Source organism: Pseudophryne corroboree, chromosome 7 (genome assembly GCF_028390025.1).
Source record: "Pseudophryne corroboree isolate aPseCor3 chromosome 7, aPseCor3.hap2, whole genome shotgun sequence".
NCBI lineage: Eukaryota > Metazoa > Chordata > Amphibia > Anura > Myobatrachidae > Pseudophryne > Pseudophryne corroboree.
The window spans coordinates 392824770-392841319 of NC_086450.1; the positions used below are offsets into that span (position 1 = coordinate 392824770).

General features: G+C 48.1%; 1 protein-coding gene across 2 annotated transcripts in view; it reads right to left on the reverse strand.

The window, feature by feature from the left end:
* BRAT1 (BRCA1 associated ATM activator 1) overlaps positions 1-16550 on the reverse strand; it is an 82300-nt gene that overhangs the window by 62768 nt on the left and 2982 nt on the right. The window contains exons 2-5 of one of the 2 annotated variants that reach the window (XM_063934623.1): positions 14498-14632; positions 11777-11931; positions 10029-10140; positions 5675-6044 (exon numbers count right to left, since the gene is read on the reverse strand). In XM_063934623.1, the coding sequence (XP_063790693.1) occupies positions 5675-6044; positions 10029-10140; positions 11777-11931; positions 14498-14632 (772 nt within the window). Of the gene's footprint in view, positions 1-5674; positions 6045-10028; positions 10174-11776; positions 11932-14497; positions 14633-16550 lie in introns of both variants that reach the window. The other variant, XM_063934622.1, reaches the window with a different exon arrangement.

The following is a 16550-nucleotide window of genomic DNA, read 5'->3' on the forward strand; positions in this document are numbered from 1 at the left end:
AGAGACACAGAGATTGGAGCCAACCCACACACAGCGCTACCAAAGGTATAGGGAGTCCCCAACCAGCGCTGACTGTGTTCCTTAATAGGTGACACAGCCTAAATACAGCCTCCCCTCCCTTCTACAACCCCCTGGTACCGTACAGATAGCTGGAGATTGCTCTGGAGGGACCTGGATCCACTTGGTAGTGAGAGCAGGCAGGAAAAATGGCGCTGAACGCTGCTGGGTCCGCTCTGAGGAGAAGTTCCGCCCCCTCAATGGCGCTGTCTTCCCGCTCACTGAAAGATTATACTGGCCGAAGGAGTTGTGCTGGCCTGGATCCGCAGACCCCGACAGACTTGCAGTGGACAGTGTAGGGTCAGGCGCTGGCTCAGGGCGCCCCTCCCAGCGCCGCACCGCAGTATCGCTGAGCCATCCAGGTGCACGGTTAAGACCGCGCTCCTTACCCTCTGGCCGCCTTCTTCACACTGTCCCCTCACTTGCAAGGGGGGACAGTGATTCACTCCCCACATCTTCAGCTCCCTGAGGGGGTGGCGGCCGGCTGCCGGGGCGAGCGTTCCTCTGCGGCGGGGCGCGATCAGACCTCTCAGAAGCTTAACGTCCAGTCAGCGGGAGCAGTGGCTCAAAACCCCGCAGGGCGGACACTGCTCCGACCCCTCAGTCCCTCGCTGCAGGGAGGCTGTCACCAGCAGCCTCCCTGTAAAATAAAAAACTGAAAACAAAAAAACAAAAAAACTTTTTCCTAAGAGAACTCTGTAGAGCTCCCCTAGCTGTGACTGGCTCCTCCGGGCACATTTTCTAAACTGAGTCTGGTAGGAGGGGCATAGAGGGAGGAGCCAGCCCACACTCTTAAACTCTTAAAGTGCCAATGGCTCCTGGTGGACCCGTCTATACCCCATGGTACTAATATGGACCCTAGCATCCTCTAGGACGTAAGAGAAATACACTTTGCCTCCTCTTTGTTTCTAATCCAATGTAGTAATAAAAGTATCTTTTATTAAGTTGACTGTTCTAGTAGCAGATAACCACTAGGATTTGGACATGGCTATTCATATATATATAAAGGGGCTCACGGCAGTTAATGTCCACCTTTGACAAAGCTGCATGGAGCAGCGAAACGCGTCAGGACAAACTGCATACGCTGTACCACCAAAAGACCAGTGTGCCCTATGTTCCATCTGGTAGAAGTGTTGTGAATCACGTTGGACAATCAACATCTGGCAATCCTACAAACTACATTAAGCCGAAATTTGGACCTAGGATACTGCTACTATTGCATGGAGTCCTGCTGCTAATAAGGAACCATCGCTACGGAATTCAATTTTTGGAACACAAAGCCGGTAATTTACTAAAAACTGGATGCCTACATATCCACCTGCCTATTATTATGAACTGTTCACTATATTAAAGGGGCACGGTCATACAATTTACAGCTGACATTACTTTAACTTTTTATATATCCCCAAGCTTGCTGCTATTTTTTTTTATATAACTGTAATAATTGTTTTACAACTTACAATATATCAAATTGTGTCTTAACTGTGTAAATTACTAGCGCTGTTTACTTTCCTATATGTATTACAATGACAAAGTGATACCGGAGACGTCTTCATATATATTTGTGAATATTAATAATGTTTCTCTGTCATCCATCTGGGGGACGCTGCGCCGTTACTTGTGGGTTAGAGATGTGTGGTAGTGGAGTTTGGTACAGAACCTATCAAACAAACTGCCTCCTCCCCCCTCTAACCCCTCCCATCTCCTTCCTGCCCAGCCATCAACTCAGTTTTAGTTTGTGCCTGTGGAGTACAGACACAGTTTTTCTTTCTCCTTAGATTTAGTGAATTAGGCAAGATGGTGTCATCCTTTGAGGCAGTCCCTTACGCCAGATTTCATGCCTGTCCTCTTCAGGCTCAGATTCTCAGCTGTTGGACTCGGATGGAACCACGTCTCGAATTGCAGTTGATCCGCTTGTCGGTAAAGACTCGTCAGTCACTTCACTGGTGGCTTCACAGCCACAATTTGACAAAAGGAGCACCGTTCACGATTTGGTCTTGGATGCTGGTCACCACGGACCCAAGCCTCAGCGGTTGGGGAGTGGTGTTTCAGACTCATCACTTCCAAGGGCGCTGGAACAGTCAGGAGTCGAAATTACAGATCAACATTCTGGAGTTGAGGGCAACCCGGTATGCACTCCTTCAGATTCAAACCATGGTACAGGGTCATCCAGTCCGTGTTCAGTCCGACAATGCCACAGCAGTGGCTTATATAAACAAACAGGGAGGAACTCGAAGCTGGTCCGCCATGAGAGAAGTCGCTCAGATTCTCACGTGTGCGGAACGTTGGGTTCCGGTAATATCCGCAATTCACATTCCAGGAGTCGAGAACTGGGAGGCGGACTTTTTGAGCCGTCACACGATTCATCCGGGAGAATGGGAACTTCACCAGGAAGTGTTTCTATCTCTAGTGACCCGCTGGGGAATGCCCGACGTAGACCTAATGGCGTCTCGTCTCAACAAGAAGCTTCCTCACTATGGCTCGCGGACTCAGGATCCTCAAGCATTTCTAATCGATGCCCTGACAGCCCCGTGGCAGTTTCAACTGGGATACGTGTTTCCGCCAATCCCACTGATTCCACGTCTACTTCAACGCATTCGGCGAGAAGGTCTCACAATCATTCAGATTGGCCACGCCGACAGTGGTACACTCTTCTGCGCGACATGGTCGTCGGGGAACCCTTTCGTCTCCCCCTGCGACCAGATCTTCTTCTTCAAAGACCTTGTCGCCACCCAGATTTAAATTGGCTGGCTTTGACGGCTTGGTTCTTGAATCCAACATTTTAAGAGCAAAAGGTTTTTCTCATTCTGTTGTACAGATGATGATTCAGGCTAGGAAACCGGTGACTTCTGGCATTTACCATAGGGTATGGCGTATTTACATCGCTTGGTGCGAAAAGCGGGGCTTGACTCCGCATTTGTTTAAACTTCCTCGTTTGCTATCTTTCCTTCAGGAGGGTCTCAATAAGGGTCTGAGACTTTCTTCACTAAAGGGTCAGGTTTCGGCCTTGTCGGTTCTTTTTCAAAAGAAACTAGCAATCATTCCAGAGGTTCAGACATTCTTTCAGGGAGTACTTCGGATTCAACCACCTTTTATTCCTCCGGTTCCTCCCAGGGATTTAAACTTAGTCCTTACGGCCCTTCAAAACCCTCCGTTTGAATCTGTTGAACTACGTTATCTAACACTAAAAGTTGTTTTTCTTTTGGCTATTGCCTCAGCTATACGGGTGTCTGAGTTGGCGGCTCTTTCTTGCAGGCCACCATTGTTAGTTTTTCATGATAACCGGGTGGTTCTGAGGACTTAACCTTCTTTCCTTCCGAAAGTTGTTTCGGCCTTCCATTTAAATCAGGACATTGTCCTTCTAGCATTTGCTCCGTCTTCTGCTTCCGGGAAAAACTCCCATTTGGCTCTCTTGGATGTTGTCAGGGCCTTACTTATTTATTTACTTACTTATTTGTCTCGCACGGAATCTTTCCGTCATACGGATACCTTGCTGGTATTGATTGATGCTCCCAAACGAGGTTGGTCGGCGTCCAAGAACACCGTGGCCCGTTGGCTAACTTCGGCCATCAGCCAGGCATACGTGTCTTCAAATGTCTCAGTCCCTGACTCAATTAGAGCTCATTCGACTAGAGCTGTTGGAGCCTTTTGGGCTGTTCGCGTGGTGCATCTATTGAGCAGCTGTGCAGGGCGGCGACCTGGTCGTCAGTCCATACTTTCACAAAGTTTTACCGTTTTCATACTTTTGGTTTAGAGACTGCCTCTGTTGGGCGTCACATTTTACAGACGGCTATGCCGTCTACGTCTTCCTCCTCTCATTAGCTTGCTTTGGGAAATCCCACAAGTAACGGCACAGCGTCCCCCAGATGGATGACAGAGAAATAGGAATTTTTGTTTACTTACCGGAAAATCTCTTTCTCCGAGTCCATCTGGGGGACGCTGCGATCCCTCCCATAGGTTTGTCTGGTTTATTTGGTTATTTTTTCTGGTCTATCTCCTTTGGCTTGGCTAAACGTTAACTGAGTTGATGGCTGGGCAGGAAGGAGATGGGAGGGGTTAGAGGGGGGAGGAGGCAGTTTGTTTGATAGGTTCTGTGCCAAACTCCACTACCACACATCTCTAACCCACAAGTAACGGCGCAGCGTCCCCCAGATGGACTCAGAAAAAGAGATTTTACGGTAAGTAAACAAAAATCCCTATTTTTTTTATAAATCGCTGTTTGCATTTTAGGCTTACAGGCTTATTAAGAGAGTCAAAGTACATTTACTTAATAAAATGGCAACACAAACACCGTAATATACAGGACCAGCAGTAATAAGCAGTTACTAGTGATTATAACAAACTACAATAAAGTTTATTTCTGAAAACACCAATAATGACTGTTTCTGTAGCTGTATTGAGCTGTACCCAATGGTTGGTTGACCATCAGCAGAAAATGTCAGATACTCTAAAAACAAAAACACCCACGAAATATATATGCACAGAATATTAATGAAGATATTTAAGCTATTGGAGACATGAGGTCAGTAAGCCAGCTGAAGGACATGGAAACTCTCTAAGCCTAATATTACAATCCAGTCATTTAACCGGATAACCAAATAGATGGATCAGTGAGCAATTAATCAAGACAAATAAAAGGATAATTACATAAATCCCATTGATCAGGTGCCTGGCAATAGCAATGTGCATCTGTTCGCTATAGACTTCTGTGTCAGCCAATAGCCTTATGCATGTGAGGCAGTACAGATGGTGTATGGGTTGTCATGGGTTCGATTCCCACTATGACCATATTTGTGTGGAGTTTGTATAATCTCACCGTGCTTGCGTGGGTTTCCACCGGGTACTCTGGTTTCCTCCCACAATCTAAAAATATACTGGTAGATTAGGTGGCTCCCAACAAAATCAACCATAGCATGAATTTGTCTGCATGTACATGTTGTACAGAATATAGGGCCCAATTAAGCATGGGTTGTAGTTGTGTGAAAAAGCGCACAACTACTACCCCTTACTCTAACATGTGGGTGACGCCCAGCACAGGGCAAGTCCGCCCCGCATGCCGCGTCTTGCCCCCCCCCCCCCCCCCCCCCGCTAATATGCAAGCACATTGATGTACAGCGACGCATTCGCATGATTAGGGTTGCCCGCTGTCTACGCACCCTAACTGCAAAGGCAGTCGGACAGCATCCTTCTTTTGGGTCGAATCGGCTGCGTGTGATGTCACGCAGCCACCACGGTCCGCCCCTCAAACGATCCAGACACGCCCCCCAAATGGTGCATCTACGCCCTATTACTGCCCCCTCCCCCCCACTGGCTCTTAAACTGCGATCGCGTGCATGTAAGACCTCGCACATGCGCAGAAGTGCGGAAATCAGCAACAGCGATTTCTGCACTTCTGCTGAGCTAGCCCCATAGACTGTAAGCCCCACTATGTCAGGGACTGATGTGAATGGCTAAAATATTCTCTGTAAAGCGCTGCTGAATATGTGTGCGCTATATAACTAACTGGTTATACATAAGTAATGTGGCAACGGTCCAGCTAGTTTGGCAATTTAGTACGTTGAAATCTAAGAGGTGACGTATGTTTAGTTCCATATGTGCAGCATATTATTCTGGTTACCTGGTCACGGCAAGAAGCAGTCCCTCCAGATGAGGTGCAGCATGAATAGGTTTCTGGTCCAGGAGAGACACGATCAGCTCTGCTGTCCGGGGCCAGAGAATCTCAGCCAGTGAATCGGTGCAGTCTCTGAAGATGGCGGTCAGAGATCTCAGGGACTGGTTGACCAACTGGGAATTACCGGAGGTGAGTAGCTTCTCTAAACGCCTGAAGATTGTTTGTGCCATATCAGGTAAATTGGATACACTGCCGCCATCTAGGTGTCCCTCCAGCTTCACACACGTGATGAAAACGTGAGCTACCAGGTCATTGGCTGCATGTGCCACAAACAGGCTGGAATCCATCAATAGATCCAACATCAGCTCTAATACTCCTGGTGGGAGGCAACATAGACAGTGTGACATCAAACACCATTGTTATCGAGACTAAATCCAATTCTAGCGTCCCTATGACTCTCTTTATGAATGTTGGTCACTTTCACCCATCAAAAATACAGTCACACGATGTAGCAAGTAAAGCACCACTTTGGGGAATGTAACATCAATGTAAACACAGCACACAAGCAGCAAGACAGCATGGGAGGAACTCACCACTGGGTGTCAGTATGGCGCCAGAGCAAGCCCATCTTGACTGGAAGGTAATGGCTGCCGAAATAATTGGGCAGCCTACTTCTGACAAAAGCCCACCATGGAGGATAGCCAGATATTCTCTCCTCATCAGGTCTGGGACAGACAGGCAGACATACAAACTCTGTCTACAATAAACATAGTAACATTGTATCTGAGGTTGAAAAAAGACCATTGTCCATCGAGTTCAACCTATTTGTGGTCTCCTATGCATGATGATTTGACTAAAATTTCTGACTGATGGTGCTGTCAGCCGTTGCATTTTATCCCTATTTATAGTAACTATAATGCATGACTATGCACCATACCCCTGGATATCCTTATCCATTAGGAATTTATCTAACCCATTCTTAAAGGTGTTGACAGATTCCGCCATTACAACTCCCTCGGGCAGGGAATTCCAAACACGTATTGTCCTTACCGTGAAAAAGCCTTTACGCCGTATTGTGCGGAATCTCCTCTCCTCTAACCTGAGCGAGTGTCCACGAGTCCTCTGTGTTGATCTAACCAAAAACAGGTCCCGCGCAAGCTCTGTGTATTGTCCCCTTATATATTTGTAGATGTATATCATATCCCCTCTTAGTCTCCGCTTTTCCAATGTAAACATGCCTAGTCTTTCAAGCCTTTCCTTGTATTCCATCGTCTCCATGCCCTTAATTAGTTTGGTCGCCCTCCTCTGTACCTTTTCAAGCTCCAGGATATCCTTTTTGTAGTACGGTGCCCAGAATTGTACACAGTATTCAAGGTGTGGCCTCACTAGTGATTTATATAACGGGAGTATATGTAGGCTCAAAGTTTGTTTAGGGTCCTTACTGTCCCTCATGCGGCACCCCGAGCTGAGGTCAATATAACCAGCAGAGAAGCATGGTGCACAGGGATAGCCAAACACTCCATTGACCATGTAATCCCCTTCTGGGAGCCACGAGAGACATGGGGACAGGTGCGGCAGATAGTGCACTGAAAAACAATTCTAACTGTCCCCGTCCCGCTCTGTTCACATAGAGAACCCACTCCATGAGGCACAGTTAGGGAGGCCAATCCCGGGCTGTTTTTTCAATGCCGGGATTCGGGATTGAAAAACGGTCAATCCCGGGATCCCAGTAGGGACCAGTGAAAGATGTAGGGAGCAGCGCTGGAGGGAGGGTGTAGATAGCGGTGCGGGAGGTAGGGAGGGGGTAGGCATAGGTGTGCGCAGACACTGACAGGCGGGTGCCGCTCTGGACTCCCCCTCCCCCCTCCACAGCACGGCATTATAGTGTTCTGTCACCTCCCCTGTCCTGGATATAGACTGCTCACCTGGGCGGCCCAGGTATGCAGTCTATGTCCAGGACAGGGGAGGTGAGAGAACACTATAATGCCGTGCCGTGGAGGGGAGGGGGGGGGGGGAGTCCGGAGCGGCACCCGCCTGTTAGTGTCTGCGCACACCTATGGGGGTAGGTAGCGGTGCGGGAGGGTGGGTGTAGGTAGTGGTGCAGGAGGGTTGGTAGCGGCGCGGGAGGGTGTAAGTAATAGCACTTACTATTAGGCGGGCGGCCGCGGCCATGGACACACTAAACGCGGCGGCATTTCAAATGAAGCGCCGGCCGCCAGCCAACCAGAGCTGGCGGACCGGCAGCCAATCAGGGAAGCTGCAGCAGCAGTCACTCCTGATTGACTGCCGCTGCTGCGGCAGCTTCCCTGATTGGCTGCCAGTCCGCCAGCTCTGATTGGCTGGCGGCCGGCGCTTCACTTGAATTGCCGCTGCGTTCAGCATGTCCATGGCTGCAGCGGCCGCCTGATAGTAAGTGTTATTACTTACACCCACCCACCCTCCCGCGCCGCTTCCAACCCTCCCGCACATGCGCACTGTAATCCCTTGAATCCCGGGATTGGAGGCTCCAATCCCGGGATTCAAATCCCGGCATTTTTGGGCCCAAATCCCGGGATCCCGCCGATCCCGATCCCGGGATTGGCCTCCCTAGGAACAGTGTTACACCTGAAGAGAAAGGGATAGGTAGTGGGGAGGAGGCAATGCACACACAAATTTAGTTTGATTGATGTTCTTATTCCTCCAACAGCAGAACCATCTACACCCCAGGGTTACCAGAGTTCTCCAGAGCGGATGAAAGATAAAAGCAAAAAGCTTATATAACATAAAATCCAGCTGCTGAGACGCAAGCCTTGTCAGTGAGTCTATTCCCACATCATGTAACTGCTCATCTATATACACTGCTCAAAAAAATAAAGGGAACACTAAAATAACACATCCTCGATCTGAATTAATGAAATATTCTTATTAAATACTTTGTTCTTTACATAGTTGAATGTGCTGACAACAAAATCACACAAAAATTATCAATGGAAATCAAATTTATTAACCCATGGAGGTCTGGATTTGCAGTCACCCTCAAAATTAAAGTGGAAAATCACACTACATGCTGATCCAACTTTGATGTAATGTCCTTAAAACAATTCAAAATGAGGCTCAGTAGTGTGTGTGTGGCCTCCACGTGCCTGTATGACCTCCCTACAACCCACACAAGTGGCTTAGGTAGTGCAGCTCATCCAGGATGGCACATCAATGCAAGCTGTGGCAAGAAGGTTTGCTGTGTCTGTCAGCGTAGTGTACAGAGCATGGAGGTGCTACCAGGAGACAGACCAGTACATCAGGAGACGTGGAGGAGGCCGTAGGAGGGCAACAACCCAGCAGCAGGACCGCTACCTCCGCCTTTGTGCAAGGAAGAACAGGAGGAGCACTGCCAGAGCCCTGCAAAATGACCTCCAGCAAGCCACAAATGTGCACGTGTCTACTCATGTGCTCGCCAGAGGTAGCCTGACTGCCATTAGGTACCGAGATGAGATCCTCAGACCCCTTGTGAGACCATATGCTGGTGCGGTTGGCCCTGGGTTCCTCCTAATGCAAGACAATGCTAGACCTCATGTGGCTGGAGTGTGTCAGCAGTTTCTGCAAGACAAAGGCATTGATGCTATGGACTGGCCCGCCCGTTCCCCAGACCTGAATCCAATTGAGCACATCTGGGACATCATGTCTCGCTCCATCCACCAACGCTACGTTGCACCACAGACTGTCCAGGAGTTGGCGGATGCTTTAGTCCAGGTCTGGGAGGAGATCCCTCAGGAGACCATCCGCCACCTCATCAGGAGCATGCCCAGGCATTGTAGGGAGGTCATTCAGGCACGTGGAGGCCACACACACTACTGAGCCTCATTTTGACTTGTTTTAAGGACATTACATCAAAGTTGGATCAGCCTGTAGTGTGTTTTTCCACTTTAATTTTAAAGGTGACTCCAAATCCAGACCTCCATGGGTTAATAAATTTGATTTCCATTGATAATTGTTGTGTGATTTTGTTGTCAGCACATTCAACTATGTAAAGAACAAAGTATTTAATAAGAATATTTCATTCATTAAGATCTAGGATGTATTATTTTAGTGTTCCCTTTATTTTTTTGAGCAGTGTATATATATATATATATATATATAAATATCGTGATGGTGTCCGGCACTCAAGGCAATAGAGTGATAAACGTGCTGCGGTGCCCTCCGTGAGGGAATGGTGTCCCACTGAATACTTCCAAGGGTAAAGCAGGCGGCACTCAGCAGTCTGAATTCCATATAAACTTTTATTCAACAACCGACATGTTTCGGAGTTTCCTCCGTCCTCAGGGCAGTACATGCTTTACCCTTGGATATATATATATATAATATCAGATAACACAGATGCACTCACCGGCTGTATGTAACAACTGTACCGCCTCCCGATGCTGTACCATACTGAGCAGGCCTTGTATCCAGGCTCTTCTAACTGAGGCATCCTTCCACGTAGAGTTAGTGTGACTATACTGCCCAAACATATCATGTACAATATTATCAGCCTGAAAAACACATCATTATGGAAAAACAGGTTTAGAAATACACCCAGCACAAGGGAGGTAAATACCAGGGGAGACTCAACGTAACAGTGCTGGGTGCAAGAGAGAACATTTCCTAGATGCCATCACCTAACTTCCCAGTATGACCCCGATATCTCCCTGCACAACATTTCCCATACTTCTGTTGTCTGAGTCACACAACGGGCGTATGTCGCATGCAACGCTGATAGCATACCATATACCGATGGTGAACAGAAGTCTAATGTGAGTATCGGCTCGTATCCACCGCCCCCTCCCAGCATCTGCTACATCATTACTTATTGGTACTTACATCTATCCCATAGCAGGCGTGAGAGATATCCACTTGGCATACACACTCTAAATACTGAACAACCCTGGCTACACGCCCACAAGACGGGTTCTCATTTACACATTTTATACAAGATGTATCAATAAATCAACAGTAGCTGTAGCGATACATCACATGTAAAATATTTCCCTTCAAAGTTAAAATATGCCCCCCTCACTGACAGGTGCAGGGAGCTATAGTGAACACTATGGGGGGAATCCAAATGTTTGAAAAGTCGGTTGGGTGTCTTGTTTTTTCCTATCCAATAGACAGGAAAAAACAGACACCCAACCCCCCTATAAATGCAGATGTCCAGTTGACACCCAATAATGCCCATTTCACAGACAGAGCAAAACGGGCAGGATGCGTACGACTCAGAATCGCCTGTGGACACACAAAGAGGAGCATGTTTACTGCACCGCATGCGCCGTCTGGTAGAGATCACTCTCGCATTGGGCCCTGCATGCGACTCAGAATCATTGTGCAGAACTACAGCATTAGTGATTTATACAACTCTGGCTCCCTAGTGTAAGTGCATGCCGCAGTCTGATAAGATGCACTGTAGCCAAAATTACAGCTGTGTAAACCAAGAAACTATAGCGGCTTTGGGCAATGTCCTATTGGTGTATATAGATAATAACTCAGGTTATCTTGGTAAAGTAACCAATATGCAAGCAGCCTCCAGAACTCCAGGTAAAACCTGTTTCTCCTCTGGGCTCCCCCCATAGTGGTAGAAATCATTCAATCAGCTGCCAACCATAAACTTACCTGTGTTATGAACATTTAATGCTCCGCTGTCTTAAATGTGGAGCAAACAAATGGAAACGTTTAAGAGCGAACATCTCCCATAATGCTAGGGTCCTTGGGAATGGTCAATTGTCCTATTAATGGGGGCCGGGGCTTCCATATCCTGGATGAGAGGGCAGGGGGAGTGTTTCGCCTGAACTTCTGCTTTCATTAAACTTAATATGTGGAGAATAAGGTTCTGTGGGGGAGATTTATCAAATCTTGGGGAGAGGTGAAGTCAAGAGAGATAAAGTACAAACCAATCAGCTCCTAGCTGTCATTTTTCTACAACATTCTGTAAAATGACAGGAGCGGATTGACTGGCAATTTATCTCTCTCCAAGATTTGATATATCTCCCCCTCTGTCTGGAACAAATCAAGTTTCACTGAACATTCTTAGATCCATAAAGTAACCTCAGCTAGAAGCTAACATGCAGATCTTCATTAGGGTTGTGTAAACATTTCTCTTACCAGCAGATATTTAAATCCTCCTTCCTGAGCCGCCAGCATCCCTACTAATCTCATGGAAAAGGCGAGGAGGCTTGGATCTGTCTCTCCCACTCTGAGCACCTGCTGAAGAAGTCCTGCCACACACTGATTCTCATCCAGCAACATCTCGGGAGGCACTAGAAGGAAGGAAATGAAAGAGCCCAGCATAACTATATTGCACCAATAATAGAAACATTTAGGCAGGTGTGGCCGGAGCTGCTATTACTGCTTACATAGAAGCAGCAGCGATTGCAGTAATATGGTAATGAGGCAGGGGGCGTCACACCTCCTGCTGCATTACTGGTCCGAGCTGCGTCCAACGATGCGGCATCCGATCACCTCTTACACCATCGGCCGGTTGCGTGACCTACGGGGTCGTGCAAGCCGTTCGCCACAGGAGCTACCAAGAGGCCAGGAAATATCAGTCCTCCGATAGAGACCCTGGCTTCTTCCCTCACCTGCAACACACCTCCATTTGGAGAAACGGAGGCCATCGCTTCCCCCTCCCTACCCCCAAACGGCATCAGACTGACAATCACTGACAGTCTGATGCTCATCAGCATCCATTGTCACAGGACCCACTTGCACATGCGCAGAACGGGTCCTGTACATGCGCAATGTACAGATAATTGGTACTTTGCGATGGATGTAGCAACTCCAATCTGAGTCGGATCTCTTTTACTTACTTTCTTATGTTAACGCAAGAATGCAGAAAATCCATTCGCCCGCATGTGGCTGCCCATTCTGCCCACTGTTTCTACAGCTGCCATCATTAGTACCAGAATTTGCACCCACTCCATTCTGGGTGCGAATGATCCAGCTGTAACCAGCATCCCATCTCTGTACGCATGGTACGATGATGCTTGGAATATCACACCACTCAGGAGAGATAATGGGCAAGGGTAGGGCAACTCGCTGAAGCTGTCAGGACTCGCAAGCAGGAATCATTAGTCAGTGATCCTGTACCCAATATGGCCGGATTAAGGGAGGGGCGACAGGGGCAGTCGTCCTGGGGACCCCACACAGGGTTGTGTCAAGCGGAGCAGTCTCCTGGCGGCAGTGGACGCCAAGGAGCTGCTCCATCTACAGTCAGTGTTGCGGGATAAGGAAGTAACATCCCGCGAGACAGCCGGACAGATCTGCTGCCCCTGGTCATGCTGCAGCTGCAACATACAGCAGGTAGTGTGTCTGCTGCTTGTATGTGTGTGTCTGCTGCAGTGTTGTGTGTGTTTATACTTCAGGTGTGGTTTTGCACTGCAGGGGGGTCACGGGGGGGGGGGGGGGGGGGGGTGCTCAGGGTGCGAGAGGGGGGGGCACAGGTGGTGCTTAGGTTTTGTCAACACATTTACAAATTCATTGCCCCTGGGCCCCCACCAACCTTAATCTGGCCCTGGTACCCAACATATAGGCAAGCAGACAAGGACAGAGTCTATGAAGGGGAGGAGACAAGGGATCAGAGCACTGACATGGAGTGCATTAGGGAAGGACGAGATTGAGGAGGACCCTGTCTGTAAGAGCTTACATACTAAGTGGAATACTAAGTGGAAGGGGTGGACTGGATATATGGTTGAGGGTTGAACATCTACCAAAAATACCCTCAGGCACGTACAACTGAAACAGCTTTGACAGACTCATATGCGTCTACTCTATGGGGGTCATTCAGACCCGATTGCTGCTGTGTGTTTTCGCTCAGCAGCGATCGGGTATAAACTGTGCATGCGTATGCACCGCATTGCGCAAGTGCGAGGTCCCCAAACAGCAACGGGGAGTGCAGGACAGCGACGGGATGGCCGAAGAAAGTGATCGCACCGGCGATCGCAAGAAGATTGACAGGAAGAGGCCAATGGAGGGTGTCAACTGACCGTTTCCTAGGCGTGTCCTGAGAAACACAGGCGTGTCCAGCCATTCGAAGGGAGGGTTCCTGACGTTAGCTCCGGGCCGGATCATTGCACTGGAAGAGTTAGTCCTGAGCTGTGCAGAGACTGCACATGAATTCGCACCCCTGCACAGCGATTACCCCCTCCCCCTGTAGGCGGTGATTACCTAGTCGCAGCAGTTCAAAAAAACGCCGGCTTGTGACCAGGTCTGAATTAGGCTCTATGTGTTTGTCTGTTCACAATTACATGGACACAATGATACTGTACACCGCCTCCATTGGGTCTGGGACTCCAGGTCGACAACAAAAAGGTCGACACACCTTAGGTCGACGCCAATTGGTCGACACACCTTAGGTCGACATGGACAAAAGGTCGACATGGACAAAAGGTCGACAGGAACAAGGTTGACATGAAAAAAGGTCGACGTGAGTTTTTTATGTTTTTTTGGTGTCGTTTTCTTCGTAGAGTGACCGGGAACCCCAATTAGTGCACCGCGTCCCCTCGCCATGCTTCGGGCATGGTGCCTTCGCTCCGCTCGGCACAGATTACCGTTCCAATCGTAGTCCACGTGGATCGTTAAGTATGAAAAGGTTCCAAAAAAGGAAAAAATTGTGAAAAACTCATGTTGACCTTTTGTCCATGTCGACCTAAGGTGTGTCGACCAATTGGTGTTGACCTAAGGTGTGTCGACCTTTTTGTTGTCGACCTGGAGTCCGGATACCGCCTCCATTACCTTCCCTCCCCCATCCCGCCTCTCCAGGCGCAAATGTTAGATTCACACAATTCCTCATATTCGCATAGGTGTACTTTGGAAAGCTGTAATTACCTGTCATAAGCAAAGACTTGAACCAATCCAGCAGCTTCTCGTAGACTGAGTCATCGGTCATAAGCTGCCTGCTGTCAGCCAGTATCCCACAGACGTCAGGCAGCAGCTGGAAACACTGCGCATCCATATGGCGCTCTGGAAGAGGCATGACAGTTACATTACCACTATGTATACACGGGTATTCTTACTGAGCAAATGTCATTTCTAGTATTGTGTGGGAAGAAGTAGTAAGGATGGCGTCCCTGAGATCATATTACATTAGATTTATTAACTGATTTAGTGACTTCTCTTACAATTTTCTATCTGCAATCTCCATGTATATATATATATATATATATATATATATAAAATTTTGCATCATAAGGTGCAGAAATCATCAATACCCTAGCGCAAGTATGGCTTAAATGATGAAACAAATTTAGATAACGTTAAATATACACAAGATTTCGCTTCATGTTGTCGATATACCATTTTTATAGAGCATTTAAATATATTACGTATATGTTACTGTTACTTAAAACTTGAACATATTAAATGTATACTCATTGGGGGTAATTCAGACTTGATCGTAGATGTGCTAAATGTGCTAGTCTGACCCCTCCCCCCCCCCACGCACACAGGTATAACAGCATTACACGGCGGCGATGCTTTTGTACCTGAAGAGCAGCTCCCTACCAGCACAGGGAGCTACCCGTCACCCTCCAGGTCGCAGCACCCCCCCCCCCCCCCCGCCTGTGTTGCCCAGACCGCGCCCCCAAAACAGCGACCCAACGCCGTTGGCCCACCTCCTCCCGCCCAGCGAATGCCTCTGCTTGGCAATCAGGCATAGGCGATCGCTGGGCTGAGATGCCGATCGCATCTCTGGCATGCGCTGGCGTACTGTGGCGCCTGCGCAGTTCAGACCTGATCGCCCGCTGTGCGAAAATGCACAGCAGTGATCAGGACTGAATTAGCCTCACTGTGAAGTCCAGTTCATTTACTATACTCACTATTATAACCTTACAAGAACAGAGAAGAGGGAAGGCCGGGATCAAGGTGTAATATAATATAGGAAATATTTCTCTAATTTTCTCACCAGCATCCATAGGACACTATTCAGAGTAAACTGCTATTAACAGCCAAACATCAGAGTAAAGCCCCGTACACACTGGGCGACATACTAGAAGATATAAACGATAATTTTGTAAAAAAAAAAACATATCGTCCAGTGTATATGGATATACGATATACGATGTGCGCACCCACAGGTCTTTCTCGTTCATCCATCATCAACCGAACATGCAGCTCAATGTTAACTATATCTTTAAGCTGCATGTTCGGGGAGTGAGGAAGATGACGTAACTGAACAATATCATACAACGATATCGTTCAGTGTGTATGCACTGGCGATCTCCCCTAATTAGCAATCAGCGATATAGCGCTGATTGCTAACTAGCTGAGGTCACCCAGTGTGTACCCGGCTTAAGACTATGGGGGTCATTCCGAGTTGTTCGCTCGTTGCCGATTTTCGCTATGCTGCGATTTGTTGCAAACTGTGCACGCACGCAGGGCGCATGCGCTTAGTTATTTAACTTAAAGCTTAGCAGATTTGCTGTGGATTCTGCAGCGCTTTTCAGTCCCACTGCTGTTCGGTAAAAGATTGACAGGAAAGGGGCGTTTTTGGGCGGCAACTCAGCGTTTTCCCGGCGTTTGAAAAAAACCGCAGGCTTGTCAGGGAAAAACGTGGGAGTGTCTGGAGAAACGGGGGAGTGGCTGGCTGAACACAGGTGGTGTTTGTGACGTCAAACCAGGAACTAAACGGACTGAGCTGATCGCAATCTGTGAGTAGGTCCGGAGCTACTCAAAAACTGCTAAGAATTATTTATTAGCAGTTCTGCTAATTTTTCGTTCGCAATCCTGCTAAGCGAAGATACACTCCCAGAGGGCGGCGGCCTAGCGTGTGCAATGCTGCTAAAAGCAGCTAGCGAGCGAACAACTCGGAATGACCCCCTATGGGCCTAATTCAGAGTTGATCGCAGCAGCAAATTTGTTAGCAGTTGGGCATAACCATGGG